We start from the raw sequence: 18,508 nt of genomic DNA, 5'->3' as shown, positions 1-18,508 counted from the left end.
GATTATGACTGTCATTTTGAATAATTGATTTCAAGAGGCAGTGCTAAACAACCCATGGTTTTCTGACAAAGCTTATTTTTACATAAAAGGGGCTGTGAACAAACAGATCATTCAATTCTGGGCACGAGAAGCTCTGCAAATAATCCACATGAAAGAGACCTACGGGGAGAAAGGGTGCGTGTCGGTCGCGATGTCAAGCTGTGGAATCATCAGTCCATTCTTTTTCGATGCTATAGCAACTGGTGAACGCTCTTTACACATGCTGCAAAACCAGTTTTTTCCTCAATTCGTGGCCTCACGCCTTCCATTGCCGAGACAATTGTTCATGCAGGATGGAGCACCCCCCATAGTGCCAATGTTGTGCTTGATTTCCTACATGAAAGACTTTGCCTTAGGGGATTGTCAAACAGATTTGCAGAACGTTATGCAGGAGGAGGAATGTGACCCCCCCCCCCCTCCCCCCCACCGGCCAGATGTTAACCCATGTGACTTCTTCCTTTGGGAGTTCCTTAAAGAAAAGGCATACCACAGAAAACCAGAAAATGCAGTGCAACTTAGGGCCGTCACTGTGGAGTTATGCCACACCATTCCAGAAGATTTGTGCTGAAGAGTCATTACAAATGCACATGTGCCACTTGAAGAAGTTGTAAACCAAAACGGCAATCATATTGAACAAGTGATTCATTACGTTGTATTTCCAAGTTGTATTCTTTACTTCTACATCAATAAATTACAAATCTTGTCAACAACAAATGTGTTACTCATGAAACAAAACAGGTGACTTGTCATGCATCACCCTGTATAGGTATCGGCAATAACAAACATTGTCATCCTGAAAGTAAATACTAGTCAGAAATCTCCCCCCCCCCCCCTCTCTCTCACAAACACACACACACACAAACACACACACACACACATACACACACACACACACACACACACTTTGAGAGCGTTTTTCCTTTTGATAAGGGAAGTAAAAAACTGATTCCTGATGTATATTTATTGGAAGCTAGATAATGAGTTATACCAATTTTAAACATTAAAGTGAATAAAATACAGATTGAAGCATTCATACACATACTGTTGGCTAACATTAACATTTAACAAATGAACACTGTGATCTAGCCTACACTTCTAATGTGCCAGTTGTATCATGAAAGAATACACTGCATAAGTCACACAAAAGAAAAACGGAAAAAAAATTCTTCATTTGATTCAATCAAAATGTGACACAGATCAGAATCAATATTAACTAGCACAATATGTTAACAAAGCAGAACTGGAACCATACAACAGGCTAAGTGAACTTATGGTGTCAGTGGTTGTTCTGCTACGTGCCATTATTGGCCACAGCCAATCAGGTGACAATGTCCAACAGCCAGTGAGAATGGCTGAATCTACTGATTTGATTTGGTGGAATATATGAAATTATTACTTTTATTTTCAACATGCAAAGCATGAAACCAACAATAACTGATCTTGCTTTTACTCATTATAACATTGTTTACTGGGTTTTGCACTTTATTTCCTGTTTCTTGAAATATGACATGATTTCTTGGGATGCTGTTTCATACTCCAATCAAATTTAGTTTAGCTGTGAGTTGGCAAACCCAAAAAATGTGACAGAAGAAAAACTGAATGATATGATGGGCTGCATCTGTAGTGCAGCCCAACAATTGTTTCAAAAATTTTGTGGGGTATTTTCAGAATTTCCCAATTAACATGGTGGTGGTTAGGCAAGCACCCGAGTGTAAAGTTTAAAATTAAGAGAATAATCTGTTTTATACAACAGCATTCTGCATAATATATTCTGTCATGCTACCACGTAATTTCATGTCTTCTACATTTTGACAATATTTATTGAACATCATTTTCTCACTGGTTCTGTCATCTTGTCTAATCGTACAATTTACAATTCATCGTGTTCACCTTTCATCATTCTCTGTGCAAACAGTTATGAACTGCAACGCACAATGAAAAAGCCACCATCATAGCATGCGCTCTTTTATGATAAGAAATACATACAACATAACAAGAAATAAAGAAAATTTATACTGTGTGATGATCTAAGATTTGCTGACCTGTCTAGATATGAGAAACACATCTTACAATACACAATAGACCATAAGAGAAGAAATATAACTAATTTACAATGTGGTATAAACAAATTACATAGATATGAGAAACACATCTTACAACAAACAACACAAGAGAAGCAACAGAATTAATTTACACTGTGCCATAAACAAATTACCTAATCTTCCAGTTACTGCACATCAAAACAAGGAAACAAGATGATTTTAAACTGATGAACAAATTTATGGAACACAAACACAGGCAAAATGAGAACAAAATTTCATGAAAAATGAAGAGGGAGGGAGCAAGGGGAAACGTTAGTAATGTTATCCAAAAGTAGAAAAACTGCCACCATAATTGATGTGCTCTAGAATAACGACTTAACTGAAATATACTGAGACTAACATACAGAGCACCAAACGTTTTAAATAGCTTTTTTATTAATTTACTATTTGCGGATTCATCCTTCTATTGTCTGCATTCATGGTAACTTTCACAATGTCTACAAATCTTATTTCTCAGTGAAGTTCTAATATATAGGTTTACATGTGATTAACAGCCTGTCTGATTGTTTTCAGTAAATTCATTCATTCCCACATTGTATTCCATAAATCTCACGCATCAACTGAAAGATGTTATTCTGCACGTCTACTTTGATCCGTGACACTAACTGTGTTATGTTGCAACGTAATGGTGGCATGGCATTTTTGAGTCTGGTCATGTTTGCAGATGTCATGTCATAGCATTTGGTGGCACTCTCTTGCACTGAATGTTTACATTTTAAAGTTTGTTGTTAGATGCGTTAATAAGCCATTTGACACTGTAAGTTGTGTGCATCAGATTGTTACTGGAAGAGTTTGTGCCGATTTCTAGAAGTTACTTTGATTTTGTGAATTGTCACTGATAGATTTGTGTTTGTATCTGGAATTATTAGTGCCATGTTTCTTATGGTCGGAGATTTAATTCTATTTTTCTTTTTTCTGTTAGTCATGAATAAGAGACAGAAATTTATGAGTTGGTCATGGCTTGTTGCAATAGGCTGTGAGATGTTGTCTACAATCAAGTTCTTACAGTTATTTGGACTGACTAGCATTTGCCTCAAGCAATTTAGGGAAATCCTGAAAAACCCTAATCTGGAAGGACGTATGTGAGGTTGTACCACCATCCTTTCATGCCGGTTTTCATGAATTGTAGGGTTTTTACCGCTAGTGTCTGAAAACTGCACAGGAGTTTGGTTGGTAGGTATCACAGATATTGGTTTACAATTATTTTTTAGGTTAAGTTTTCAATATTGTGAATGGGTATTGCTTCTTGTACTGTGGACTTCTTTCGAGACAGATAGGGTAAGCGACGGCTTGGGTAGCAGATTTGGCTATTTGAGTATGTTGGGTTTTGGAACTGCGGGCTTTGTTTTAGCTGCCATATAGGTCAATAGAAATTTGCAGTAGTGGGTTTTGGAGTTGTGTGTGGGTTCATATTGAGAACTTCATATGAACTACAAAGGTCAAGTGAAATTAGTGGTACTGGGTTTTCAAGTTGTGTGTGGGTTTCTTGGTATTAAGGGATTCGATTGAGCTAGATAGATCAAGTGAAATTTATGATACCAATGATTTTGGTTTCTGCACTTTATCATGTTTAATGTTGAGAATTTTTTGTGCTTCATATTTGGATTAATATTGGTTTTGAAATCATGTTGTTATTCTTACTACCATATATTTAGTTTGACCTGATCTAAATCCCCTAATTCCCACAGTTGTCCCATTAGTTCAATTACATTGTTCAAGTTAAATATTATTATTTATGAAACTTCCTGGCAGATTAAAACTATGTGCAGGACCGAGACTCGAACTCCAGACCTTTGCCTTTTGCGGGCAAGTACTCTACTGACTGAGCTGTCCAAGCATGACTCACGACCCGTCCTCACAGCTTTACTCCCGCCAGTACCTCATTTCATATCAGCACACACTGCTGCAGAGTGAAAATTTCATTCTGGATAATTATTTATGTTTGTTCATGTGTGTAACAAGTGGTATCGTGGTGGTTGCATTGTATATGCTTGAAATAGTGGCATCTGCCATCTTGATGATGTCACAGGTCAAAGTCGATGGGTTGAATCGCAACTTTCAGTTTTGCCAATTTCACCTTGAAGGAGAGCCTTCAGATACATGGAAGGAGTGTAAGTCACACACTAACAGGCAAATACATACTCTGCAGACACCTTCTATAAAATATATTAACAATTATGAACAGTGCTAACTTAATCACATTGTTAATTAATGGACTTCCTAGCCCTAGCAGCACATTACTTTGTTTAACGTATTACAAATCAAGATTTTAGGTATACATGCGTAGTCTTTTAATTTTTTACAAAATATTAGCACATGGCACTTTTGACTTTTAACATTAGTATTGTTTTAAAATTTGTTAGTGTTAAAACAATGATAGCTCAAGCCATGGAGTAAGTGGTCTGTTTACAGTGAGGGTAATTTACAATTTTCGTGAAGGTCTACCTTGACAACAACGCCTTAAATTGCTTCATTCAACCTTTATTAGTCACTTCACTTTCAGAAAAGACTGTTTACTTTATTGCTTCTATCAATGATGAATTTTGTTAATGTTGACCAAAAACTGCTGTTATTCTGAAGAAAGGTCAGTGCTGTGGACCACGGCAGCAGGCAACTGGCACATTAATTACTCTCTGACAGAGACACCCTTAAGCATATCTCTGCAGTACATACAGGTACTTTAGCTGAGAAAAAGTCTGTTCTATACTATTTGACCAAAGCTCTAAAACAAGTTTATGTCGATTGGTGTAAGGAAATGTAAACAAAATTTGATGAAAAGAATGCAAAACCCATATGCAATATTGTAACAAACAAACTGCCTCTAATATGAATTGAAGCAAACAAGCGCAAAACACTTTCAAGAAAATTATAGGCTGCCTCCCACCACCCCCCTTCTTTTTGCTTGCACCATACTAGTGTATGTCAAGACAGCTGCTTAAAAAAGTTAATGCTGAATAGCATGTAGAAAATTTTTTTTATTGCAAGCCGTCATGTTTTTGAGGCACCAACAACTACAATGAAGAAAGTTTCCCGGACTGGTTTGAACACTTGAAAAAGTGTGTATAAATTTTAAAGACTAATGTTTGGAGGCACAAAAAACAAGTTTTTATTGCATCATTTTATAAAAACTTAAACAGTAGCCTTAGTATTAGCAAATGACACCTGCTTTGACAATGTCACTAACATTGCTCTTTATTATTCAGATGCCATTGTTATCTCCTATTTCATACTAAGCCCATCTGTAACTTACTGATTTCAGAACACACCATGGGTGGTGTATGCCTCTGGAAAAGTTAAAACCTGTGTAATATAAACATTACTGATAGTGAAAATTCTGATAAATTATACCACTGACTAATGAGGAAAACTCTGACTTTGTTTTTAAATACACGGAATTTAAAAAATCCTGTCCTATGTCTGCTAGAAACCAGTTGAAGGCTACTGTGCTACACTCAAACTCCTATCAGAACCCTAGACTAGGGCACAGCCTCTATGGAAATTGTATCTCCTATTATTATTTTGGTCAAGAATGTCACAGTTGATTTCAAATCTGCTCTTACCATTAAACACAAATACCATTCGTCAGTATACGCAATGGAATGCATAAGAATCCAAAGCTAAATTCAGAAGGTTTGGTTATCAATTTTATATAATATTCTAACTATATATTCCAACAATGGAAAATATATTCCTGTAGAGTGAATACAGTTACGAGCTTGGCTGCACTGCCCTAGAAGATTATATGATTAAGGCAGTACTGAGAGGAGTATGGCAAATATGTTAACAATTCTAGCTGCAAGTCAATACAATTCAAGCCGCAAGTCAATACAATGCAAGGAACCATAACTGTTTTTGTCAAGAGGCATAAAGGTGAGCAAAGACTCTTTACAAAACTGCCATAGCATTAGACTGTATCAGTGACAATGGAATTCTGAAGCTACAGTCGAAACAACCTAACAAGCTCCCCGACAGCTCACAGCACTGCTTCCATCTTTCAACTGCAAAACCAAATGGCTGCAAGAAAAAAACAATAGCTGTTCACAGAGCTGCGAGAACACTGAGATGCTGCCATAGACACATTTACAATATCGTGATACATTATCGGCTGAGGTAGGTGCGTGAAGCTGCCGTGTCCATTCCACTGCAACTGTCAAGGATCAACTTACACAGACAACTATAGTTTCTCATCAAAATATCGACTGTAAAGAAAGCTTTTGGACAAACACTGTGTTTGACAAATGAATGAGCCCCATGCTTTTCCCACTGATTAAATACACAAGAGAAAGGTCTACAAATTTCATTCATATTCATAATGAGACCTAACAGTTAATGTGATACTACACTAGACTCTCGCTAATCTGGCCTCTCAGTAGTCCGGCGCACATCCAAAAATGTGCACAATGAATTATCGTGTGCAACAATGCTTAGTTAAACAATGCTTTATATACTGTATTTGAAATTTACAGTTCGGAGTCATGTCTTCTAAAAGGAAACACGACATGCTAGACCTCAGGCATAAACTCAAAATTGCTGCCGAGTTCAATGCTGGACGAGCAACTATTTATGACATCAAAAAGAAAGATGATGTTATTCGACAGTACTCAACACAAACGGATAGTGAGGTGGGAAAACTGAAGGTTATGCGACTGAGTGAGAGTGAAGAACTGGACATAGTTGTTTACAGATGGTTCATACAACAACGCAGTAAAGGAATTCCTGCCAGTGGCCCGATTATAAAGGAAAAAGCAGCTGCATTTAACAAACAACTTCGCAGTAGTAACTTCTTTGCAGTGAGAGAAGGTTGGCTATCAAATTGGAAAAAACGATATGGCGTTTGGCAGCTGACAGTCACTGGGAAAAGTTGCTCAGCTAACGATAAGGATTCTGATGAGTTTGTAAGCAAGATACGGAAGATAATAGAGGAAGACGATTTAACTGCTGATACCTTGTATACTGCTGATAAAATAGGACTCTTTTACAAGATGCTTCCTTCAAAAACATTAGCTGCCAACAATGAGAAGGAAGCTTGTGGTTACAAGCAACAGAAACAGCGCGTACCATTAATGCCGTGTTGTAATTCAAATGGGAGTCATAAACTACTACTTATGGTGATTGGAAAATCCCAACATCCACACTGTTTTCAACAGAGTGACAAACATTCTACCAGTGCAATATTGCGCTCAGAAGATAGCGTGGATGGATAGACAAATATTCTCTCGGTGGTTCCAAGAAATGTTTGTACCAGCAGTGAGAAAAGAGCTAAAGAAGCTTCCACTGAAAGCTATCCTTATAACTGACAATGCTCCCAGTCATCCTTAAGAAATTTCTCTGAAGTCAGATGGTATACAAGCACTCTTTCTCCAACCCAATGTGACAGCCATAATTCTGCATATGAACCAGGGAATTTGTTTGTTTGTTATTGTCATTATCGACATTCACTTTTTGTCTCCTTGCCCGACAAAAAGTGAAAACTACTATCAAGGCTATGCTGAAGGCATGGAAAGCAATCAACATATGTGATGTTATTTTCCAAGCAACCAAAGCATGGGACAAAGTGGAGAGCGCTATGATAACAAAGAGCTGAAAAAATTGTGGTCATCCATTGATGCTGAGTTGAATCCAGTAGTAAGTGACAGAGATGAGCCAGTCAATTCTGAATTATCAATTACCTTGTACACTGACACGTTCCACAACCTTCCAGGGGCAGAAAAAACTGATGATGATGATGATACTAAGTAGCTGAATGAGGAAAACTGTAACATGGACCTAACTTCAACAGATGAAGAAATAATCAAAAGCATGCAAGAAAGTAAACATGAAAGTGATGAAGAGGACACAGGAGGAGAGTGTATGAAGATTTCTCACACTGCTAGTGCTGAAGCTGCCGAGGTCTTCCTGGAGTACATTACGCAACAACCAGATAGATGCAGTACCGATGTAATGCTCGTAAAGCGGATGCACGATAAAGCGTGTCACTGTCGCGTATCATCATTGTGATAGTTAAAAATTAGGGAAATGTTTCATAGGGGTGGTATGACAGTACAATTATGTACAGTATATTGTATACTCGAGGACTAAGTTTTCTTAGAAAATTAATGTATTTTTGTATTTAATGAAGTATATCCTCTATGTTTTAAAATTGTATCCTTCGGTTTAATAAAGTACATTTCACTATATCCCCCGTGTTTTAAAATAAATAAACAAAATAAATGATAAAATAAATTTCAGACACTCAATAATCTGGCACCCATATGTGCCGGGAATGGCTGGATTAGCAAGACTCTAGTGTATAAGATATTTCAGGAGTAGCATATCTAAGGAACTCAGATGGATCCATTTCGAAGAGAGAAGTATTTTGTTTTTCAGCAACACAAAATACATTATAGCTCAAAATAAATGTAGAGTTTTCATAGTGTTGCTGCATAAAGAAAGAAAGAAAAAGAGCAAAATCTTTGAATTCAGTGGTGTCAACTAGGCTTGTGTTTATTACGTAAGGACTTTGGAATGGGTATTCAAGTCAGAATCAGGAGCAGAAGCAATGATCATTTGTTAATCTTTTTTTGTAGCACAAATTACAATGCATAAGAAAATATAACAATTATAACAACACTGCTGCTTGGGATAAATCCACATGGATGGTTTTACTGTTCTACCCAAACAGCAGTCTTTCACTTTGCTTCATTCTATTACATTGTTTTGTATAGGCTTATTACAGTGGCAATATTGACTGCCTCACACTGTGTTAGGAGCATACCACACCATGTTATCCAAAATGTAGTTATTGGGATAGTTATTCAAGTATGCAGGTAGCAAACAGATGACTGAATTACAGCACCGTGTGCTATACTGGTAGCCATAACATTTTATTTTCCGGGTGGAGTGAGTCCATGATACCGCCAGACAGCTTCCACCAGCAACGTCATCACTGACATTTTCTTTTTATGAAGGTCTAGTTTGACTGTTAGGTAACAGCCTGGCTGTCCAATGGCACATCCAGAAATGTTGGAAGGCAATAGTTTGATACCAGGTCGCGTAGCCAGTAATTGTCCCACGCCAGTAACAATTTTGTATACTTTTTATATTCTGTGGTTTTAGTATCCCCATTGACATCCTTAGTTTTCCTTTGAGGTCAGATATTTATCACCGTTTTCAATATATTTAAAAACTTCAAACACGGGATCATTCAGCCCAAAGCCCCATAATTCCTGCTGGAGTCTCAATACTTTAGAATGTGCAATTAGATGATGTCACAGTGGTTACATAGCACATATGAACAACAGCTTGTTGATACTGTCACTCTGATAGTTGAGAGGTTGTACCATATCCTCCACTACTTCCTACTTTGCATTAATTTACTAGTGTTGAGAACACAATAGTTGCTGAACACATCTCAAAATGCATTTGGGTCGCAACTGACATAAGAGACAAAATTATAAAACTTATCCATCGTTAGTGCATAAACAGAACTGCAGTGACTACTGAGAATGCTACAAACATATTCCAGTTACCATTTCTCTCTCTCTCTCTCTCTCTCTCTCTCTCTCTCTCTCTCTCTCTCTCTCACACACACACACACACACACACACAGATATGAAATTATCCGTAGTGCTGAAAACTATGTTACATATTTACCTTCTGCTGCTGTGGCAATCCACTGCTACGATCTTGTGGCCCACTGCTGTGCGGAGGTCCCTGTTGCTTCTCTCCTGCATTAGCTGCAGCCTGAGCTGCTGCTTGTGCCACAACTTTGCGGTTATCCTCCTCCTCTTGCCGTTTTTCATAATGCACAAAGTCATCAAAGATAGACGTAGTATGGCGAAAACTGTGCAGTATTCGCAACACATGCCTTCCTTTCTCAAACGGTACTTCTTGTGTATCCCTCGAGTTTGTCACAGATTTGTTATCATTATTTTCCAGTCTGATGTGGCGCAGCTGAGCATTCGGCACATCCTTCACATAAATCCACCTTACACGGAACTGCCCCTTCCACTTGTCCTGAGACCACACTGAGCTAGAAGAATTGTAGTCTACAGGTGACACCATCTGTGCCATACCACAGAAATGTCCAGAACCATTGACAGAGAAGAATAGAAAAACTGGTCCACCACCTTTTGCCTCACGTTCACGAAATGCTTGGTCTAGACGCTTATTTCCATGTTCAGTAGAACACCAAATCTCGTACTTGATAGAACGATGGATATCATCTTCTGAATATGATTTTATCACAAAGAAACGGGCTCCTTTGGCTGAGAGATCAAAATCTGGAGGGTTGTAGTTGTTTTTGATCCTCAGTTCATCCAGCACTGGATGCGATGGCAGTGGATTCGCTGGCACCAGAGCTCCAGGATGTTGGTTTGGTGGAGGCTGCTGCTGAATGTGATGGGGTGGAGGAGCAGCCCCAGTACCGGGCTGTGGATGATGAGGATGGTGGGGATGGTGAGGTCCTGGCAAGACGGCAACCTGACCAGGATGATGGCCAGGATGGTGATGTGGTGGTCCTCCAGCTGTTGGAGGATAGCTGCCAACACCAGCTCCTGGTGGTCCACCAGCAGTCCCCCTAGGCCCTCCACCTCGCACTGGTCCTCCCCATGTTGAACGCACAGTAGGAGGAGGTGCAACTGGCTGTTTGGGTCCACCAGCTAATGCACTACTGCTGCCACCATTCTTCCCTTCCCACGTCCCGATGTCCATGTTATGCTTTCCTGGAACCATTGGTGGTGGAGGCATACCAGGGCCTTTCTTTTTCATTCCTCCTGAAGAAACTTGTGGTTGAGGCTTGGCTGGCTGCCCTGCAATTGATGCCCAGGTCATCTTCTTCGGTTGTACTGTGGGCGCTGGTGCTACACTCTGCTGTACTGTCACCATTCCTCCCATTCCCATATCTACACTACCACTTTTATCAGACGGGCTCTGCTGTTTTAAGTCCTTGCCATCAGAAACTTTTCCACTGCCACTACCAGTATCTGAAAGTCCTAGACCTTGCATTCCCTGTTCCACAGCTTTTACATCAGATCCACCAACTCCAGGTGCTGTGTACATGCCGTCTCCACCCCTGTAATAATCATCATAATGGGGTTTGCGGGAAATGGGTGCAGCAGAGCTGCCCCACGTTGAAAAGTCTCCATTCCCATGAAAGTAATTGAACCCTGCGGCAGCAGCTGCTGCGGCTGCAGCAGGCTGCCCGAAGGCTGTTCCAAACCCACCTCCGCCGCCACCAAACATGCCATCCATACTGTACGAATCATGGCCCATCTGTCCACCATAACCACCCAAAAAAGTCATGGGATCACCTCCATTTGACCAAGTGCCATCCCCAACTCCAAATGCTTGGTATGGAAACGATGTTCCATAGTAATTTGACATGTTGTATGGGTCCGATGCCATTGAAGTTGAAATTGGGGTGTTGTAACCCTGAAACAGAAATTAAGTATTCCTCTAGAATGAAGACACATTAATTACAATAAAATAAAATAAGAGAGACAAATAGTGTCTTTACCAATTGCATTTAACTAATACTGGTAATATATATTTAAAATAATCAATTAGCGGCCAGAGAGAGGATTCTTCTGTCATAAATTGCATAGAACTGTACATGTGTTTCCACAGTACACTGAACCTAGAAAATTTGAAATGGGCATTTGAGTTCAGTGGGGGAATAACATTCTGCACTTAACTATTAACACTTACCAGGCAATCTAGAAACATACACGGTATTAACAGGAGCTGAACAAAGAAGTTAGCATTCTGTGGAAAAATAAAAGCTATGAATATGGTGCATAAAAATACCAAAATCATTGAAAAGAAAAAAATGGTTCCTTGCCAGCAGGTACTTCAAAATGCTCAACTCTAGCGATTACAATTGCCATAATCAGGAATGATGGCCCAAAACATTTTTCCGTGTGACAATAGTTGCAATAAGCTATACAAACAACCTAAACGTAGTCCATTACAAAATACCATCAATAACAACATATGTTCATCTCACAGCTAGCACAGTCAATATAGCTGAAAAAAATTAAAAAAATAAAATAAATATGAAGGATAATTTCCATAGATTTGTAGGTGCTTTCAAAATTTGTGCTCAAAATTCATGGAAATTTATTATAAATTTTCAGAACTCACTGGTTTGCCAGCTAAGAACACATACAAAATAATTTTCACACACACACACACACACACACACACACACACACACACACACACACATACATTTATTCACTACTTATAACTTTCAATCTGCCCTATAAGAGACTTCATTAAAGAAGTGGGTAGTTTATATAAAGTCATGTCTAGGCCTACAACTAAACTACATTTCAGACTATGTCAGGACGTTAATTATCTTAAACTACTTTTAAGTACATGTTTTCACATTTGTGCCACAGTGCTGACATGGGCCCTTGTATAAATTACTATAATAATCTGTTTACAAGTGCATCACTTCATTTCAAACCATGCATATCAAATTTAACACAATGAAAATGAGTGGTTGCACACAGATGAAACAACAATATTGAAGGTTAATGCTTCACAAATACTCAAATATGGGTTAAAACCTGTGGGCCCTATTACCTTCGGATCACAATTACATTGACTATAAACTGCCAGCAACATATTTTAAATCTCTCTTCACTCTTCCTTCCCTCAGACTACACTTTAAGGAGTTAAAATTCCATGTGTGAAGCTTTATAAACTGAAAAGGAAATGGGCAACCATTTGCCCTGTCATTAACTAATCTGATCCTAATTTGTATACACTTTATATATGCATATATTATTTTTGTATCTGACATGTCCTACACACTGTTGTACCCAAATGGTATTAGCACAAAACATAAATAAATAAAAATTATATACAGTCTTTAATACTTCAAAATTTGATCCTTATTGGGATTGTCAATAACATACATGGGCAGCCTTCACCAACACAAGGATGCAATAAATTATAATGTTGTTTACAACAAAATTTGAGTAAATCTAAAAAGCAGGCTAGATCATACAATAGCACTTAAAGGATGGGAAAAGTTACCTGATGATGCTGGGTTCGCCATGAATCAAAATCTTCATGTTCATTCACGTGGTCCTTTGGGCCATTTGACACTGAAAATAAAAAATAAAAGTATTTAGATTAACAGTGAACAAAATTATAAAGTAGAGAAAAGTGACAGCCCTAAGAGTAGTCTTCATGGTCCCAGATTAGTGCAATCATTGTAATCTAATCTAATTGTCATCTTGGTTGTTTGTTTGTCAATGTAACATCACCTACCATCACATAGTGCAGCTTGATTTCCAGATATGTACACAAAATTATGAAAATTACTACTGACATCAGAGTAAGCAACTTCTTTCATCATTTCACCTCTACAAAATGCAAACCATTTAGAAGAAGATATTACATTTCCCTGTGTATGGCACTGAACTTACATTACAGCATGTTTATCAAACTTTATGATGATCATAGTATATACAATAATACTCGCAAATATCAATAATTATTTCACACAACATACCGTTGTTTACACTTTTACTTCAGGCTTAGAGATGCTTGCACGTTTACAAAATCTTTCGAAATTAGCAAACTACTGTGACAGACTAAACAACACACTCATGCTGAATGACTCATTCATTATGCATAACCGTTTTCTGCAATAAAGTGTACAGAGTTTGCAAAACAATCGCAATCAAAATCTACCTATTCCCTGTGCCATATTAATTTGTAAACTGTATCTATCATGGGAACAACAAATCTGATTACCTAAATAATCACAAATACTGACTTAACGAAAAACTAGCCATGGGCTCCAATTTACATTGAGTAGTTCCTGTTTACCACAATCTCAAACTGGAAAGTCAATCGACATACAATTTATGTCACCCTTAGTGTCATTAAGATCATATCTGTTTTCTTCAAACTTACATAATACCTACTAAAAATTTATATAGGCCAACACACGTCAAAATTTTTACGTTTAAGATTAGTGACACTTGGATACAGATGAATACTGGTAGACCAGTAACACTCAAGACTGCACGTCACTTCTTACTGAACTGCTTACGAGGCGACACGACATAACAACATTCATATGCAAGCCTACTTTTCCCAACAGACTATCAGAACAAATGTTAACACTGTGTTAACAAAGTCTGTACCTCTCTTCGATCTAGGAATTGTGTAGCAATGGGATGTCATATGACAATAGGCAAAAAAGACAAGTTGTTCGTATTACCTTGATTCCCTTGTCCTTTCATCCGCTGCGCAGGTTCACGTCCAGGTAACATACGAAAGAGGACACAAGCATTAATTACAGCACAGTTATCGCACTCTTTATTCTCTTTTCAAAGACTGCATCTCAATTTACTACGCCCTAGGATAGCAATTCTTCCTTTACCTGATCTGACACGCCTGCTGACATCACCTAATTTCTGCACTCTGTTCTTTAAATGATGCAAAGTCTTTAAAATAAAACTGTCAATCGACAAGGGATAATTAGTCAAAAGTCTTTCTGGCACAAAATATACAAACAACTTCCTAAAATAATACAAAACTCCACACACAAATCACTTCATTAAGAAACAATGGCGGCTGATCCTAACTCCGAAAAGTTGGGCAAGTGCGCATGCGCATATAGATTTGAGTACGTCATATGTTCCAGATAGGTGTCATCCACTTCGGATTTCCACCAATTTTGATTTTCATTTTTTTGAAAATATTTCTGGAGAACTATTGATACACGTGTTCACTTTTCTCATCGTAGCTTTTATTCTCAAAATTAACATCCTCTATTAAATTATTTTTCCCTTTTTTGTTTAGTGTAATATCTTTGCAGTCTATACCATGAGGCTCTTTGATTTCTGAAGTTCATTGAAGTGGTCTTTTGAGGTATGGTGTAGGTTGAGAAATACGTGGACGCAGTGCAGTGGAAGGAATAAGGGAGTTATTTATTGCATCGAGGTTGTGTTTTTCCAGAAGAGACAGTTTCTATTTCGCACTTAAAAAGTCGTTCTTCTACCGGCCACAATGGTTGCGCAAAAGAAACAGGTAAATTTCTTTAACACGTGGTATCATGTGTAAACATGTGTCTTATTCCAGATTGTAAATTTTTAATATGTCTTACGTATTTTAGAAAAAGGCAATGGAGAGCATAAACTCCCGCCTGGCTCTTGTCATGAAGTCGGGAAAATATGTTCTTGGCCTGAAGCAAACTCTGAAATCCCTGAGGCAGGGAAAGGCGAAGTTGGTAATAATTGCAAACAATACACCACCATTACGGTAAGTGAAATTATAACAATTATATATACGAATGCCTTTCTATTAACTGACTTAGCGAACTCTGATGCCTAAAGTGCGCTAGAAGTTATGTATTTGATCCCCCCCCCCCCCCTTATACTTTTCAATATGGCGCGGATATAAACATACCGGTCCTAGGGCAGGCGCAAAATATAATTTTCGCCCAAACGTGCATTAGGCAATAGTGGGAACCGCATCTCATTAGTTATACAGCGTAGTTCGCGAAGTTAAGTTGTAAATGTTGCTCTGTATGTTCTACCCTCAGGTTTATGAAGAAGGAATAAAGTATAACGTTGAGGACGTACTTCCTTAATCCCCGATGATTTTTCCTGTTCAACATTCGGCAATCTTTGTGTATGAAATGTAATTTGCAATTTTTTGTCGCTCTTTGTTGTCACGATTAATCAGATTTATTCTACATTTGAGATGAACAGGGGCTATACTGTGGAAAGTGTCAGACATGAAAGAGCTAGGGTTTATTTGTATTTTAAGTTCAAATGTTTCCGTAATTAAACAGAGGAAATGCTGACATAACGCGTGATCTGTGTTGCCAGCACAAATTGTAACATTTAGCTTAACCACACAATTGTGATAAAACTACTGCTAGGTTGTAGGGCTAATGGAAAAACAAGTCAACGCAAAATTAAGCTAATAAGCGACGAAGGAGCACAGTCGCCATATTTCCTTGTGCCACATGTGATTGTCTCATCTCTTTGCTTGTAATTCTGATGCACTGTATTCAGAAAGAATATCAATAATCAGCCTTTTAAATTCAAACACTGAGTCTCGAAGAATATGCTTGGTCATAATTGTCGAAACATTGCACTTTCCTGGCTAGTGAACTGTTATTGGCTGACAACTTGTTAAGTCGCCCAGTAGCCAGTAAAGACTTCTGTGTTAAATCTGTCATGAGTACATATACTACGCACATACGTACTTTGCAGCACACACTGTGGATTGTAAAGATTGGAAGCAGTGACCGAGGGCATAAAACGAAACTGTAGTACCAGAACTGTCTTTCAAATTTGCATTCTACACAGTGTACAGAAATTCACTGAGTTGACTCCTTACAAGCTCGTAATGTCAACTGTGGAAGTAAATCCATTTTTCTCGTCTTTCCCTCAAGCCTAAAAAACACGTTAAGGCGGCAAGCATATGAAATGCGACTAATGAGAAAAGCATTTAAACATTAACAGCAGTGGTAACAAAGTTAGAGTTAGCCATTAAGCAGGTGTCGGCATTTATGCTTACAGATTAACTATGCAGCTGGTGTGATGCTTTTGGTTTAATTCAACACTTTCATTGGCTTTTGCTTTTTTGTTGGTGAGCACAAAGGATGGTCTCCAAAAATCCTTGTTTTGAACATATAATTTGTGGTTGTAGCATATCAGAAAGTAGCTCGATTACCTTGTACCCAGATACCAATTTCAGTTTTTTGTGACTTTTTACTTGCTGTTACACATCTATGATTTTTTCATATCTGGTGAAATTCATTACCAAAAGTTATTGTGCAAACATGTAGTGTACATGTAATTTCATTCACTTAGATTTTATACAAAGTATTGGGGGGGGGGGGGGGGCAGTTGCAGTCTTTTAACCATAAATGTCAATTAAGTGTTTGTGCTTGTATTTGGGTTTTTTTAACATTGTTCTCGATTCTGCATACATCAATTTTGCATTATTCAAATCTGGACTGCTCGAAAACATAAAATAGGGATTTCACTGTATACCCAGAAACTACTTACATCCGTTTACCAGTTGAAGAAATCAAACTGTTAATCAGAATGAGTCTTTCCTTCCTGTTACCATAGTGCAGTCAATTTTTGTTTAGAAATGAATGTATTAATAAAGTGCTCTTTTAGTTTACTTTGTTTCTAAGTAATTCTGGTCTAGAAAATATTTTCTCACTGGGACCCTATAGGTTGAAAATATCATGGCCGCTTTCATTGGAGTTTTATTGGAAACTTCATCAAAAGAAGCCCATTTTGAGCTACTGCCATTTTGTTCAAAATGGTTCTTGTGGCTAGTCTCATTAGCAGGTGAACGAGTAGATCAAGCAAGGCAGCAACTTCATACACTGTCTCTATTAATATTAGTGATGTTGTTAGTTGTGCAGATGTTGCTGTAACTCTTTGTGCTATCATGGTAGCCCACTTTCCTTTGTATATGGTTGGGATCAGCTGTCTGATTACAGCTTTCGAAAGGGAGGTATAGTTTCAGGTTGAGACTTATCCATTCCAAAGGCTCCAGTACACTTAACCATTTGTTCAAAATTCACCTTTTGTCAGCTGTGAGTTCTGAACACCTGACTGAAAATATGTTAAACAGGTGCCGGCCGCGGTGGTCTCGCGGTTAAGGCACTCAGTCCGGAACCGTGCGACTGCTACGGTCGCAGGTTCGAATCCTGCCTCGGGCATGGATGTGTGTGATGTCCTTAGGTTAGTTAGGTTTAAGTAGTTCTAAGTTCTAGGGGACTGATGACCACAGATGTTAAGTCCCATAGTGCTCAGAGCCATTTGAACCATTTTTTTTTGTTAAACAGGTTACAGATGCAATCCTTTTGCTCCAGTAGGCACTGCATTATATGAAATGTACTGTCCTAAGGAGTTCAAGTTTCCTGAATTAACTATATAAAAGTTTTTTCAACAGAACGTGGATCTCATGGTGTTTCTCATTAGCATTGCAACTTGTTTTAAAATGACTGGACATTTTTCTGATGTTTTCCTTCATGATGCGGAACTTATTGTTGCTGTTCAAAGAACTTTTTGTGACCAAATGGATATTGTGTACTAAGCAAGACACCTGTTGCATGTCTATGCTGCCACTGTAATAAGCTGTACAGCTGTGATACTGTTACTGGCTTTATTAGTTGTTATGCTTAAAGCTTTGTTTTTGATGTACCATTTTGAAAGTTATGTAACACATCGTTAATATTTAGCATTGTATGTATCTATGGAAAACAGAATGCCTTGAGAGCAAAAGCTTTCAGGCACCAGTCACTGTTAATGAAAAGATCAGTTATAGCTATATATGCCTCACAATACAAGTAAAAATCATTAGAGACACAGGTAGTCTCTCACTTC

The 18,508-nt window shown here is 38.1% G+C and overlaps 2 protein-coding genes across 2 annotated transcripts in view; one reads left to right on the top strand and one right to left on the bottom strand.

Annotated features, from left to right (window-relative positions):
- LOC126458292 (YTH domain-containing family protein 3) overlaps positions 1-14,757 on the bottom strand; it is a 47,160-nt gene extending 32,403 nt beyond the window's left edge. The window contains exons 1-4 of the mRNA XM_050095232.1: positions 14,527-14,757; positions 14,365-14,389; positions 13,167-13,237; positions 9,774-11,552 (exon numbers count right to left, since the gene is read on the bottom strand). Coding sequence (XP_049951189.1) covers positions 9,774-11,552; positions 13,167-13,237; positions 14,365-14,389; positions 14,527-14,550 — 1,899 coding nt within the window. The 5' untranslated portion in view covers positions 14,551-14,757. The remainder of the gene's footprint in view (positions 1-9,773; positions 11,553-13,166; positions 13,238-14,364; positions 14,390-14,526) is intronic.
- A 234-nt stretch (positions 14,758-14,991) lies between these two features.
- LOC126458293 (60S ribosomal protein L30) overlaps positions 14,992-18,508 on the top strand; it is a 6,860-nt gene continuing 3,343 nt past the window's right edge. Inside the window, exons 1-2 of the mRNA XM_050095233.1 lie at positions 14,992-15,176; positions 15,262-15,407. Coding sequence (XP_049951190.1) covers positions 15,156-15,176; positions 15,262-15,407 — 167 coding nt within the window. The 5' untranslated portion in view covers positions 14,992-15,155. The remainder of the gene's footprint in view (positions 15,177-15,261; positions 15,408-18,508) is intronic.

Source organism: Schistocerca serialis, chromosome 2 (genome assembly GCF_023864345.2).
Source record: "Schistocerca serialis cubense isolate TAMUIC-IGC-003099 chromosome 2, iqSchSeri2.2, whole genome shotgun sequence".
NCBI lineage: Eukaryota > Metazoa > Arthropoda > Insecta > Orthoptera > Acrididae > Schistocerca > Schistocerca serialis.
Note: the sequence above shows the minus strand (reverse complement) of the source record. Positions and strands in the feature narration are given on the sequence as shown.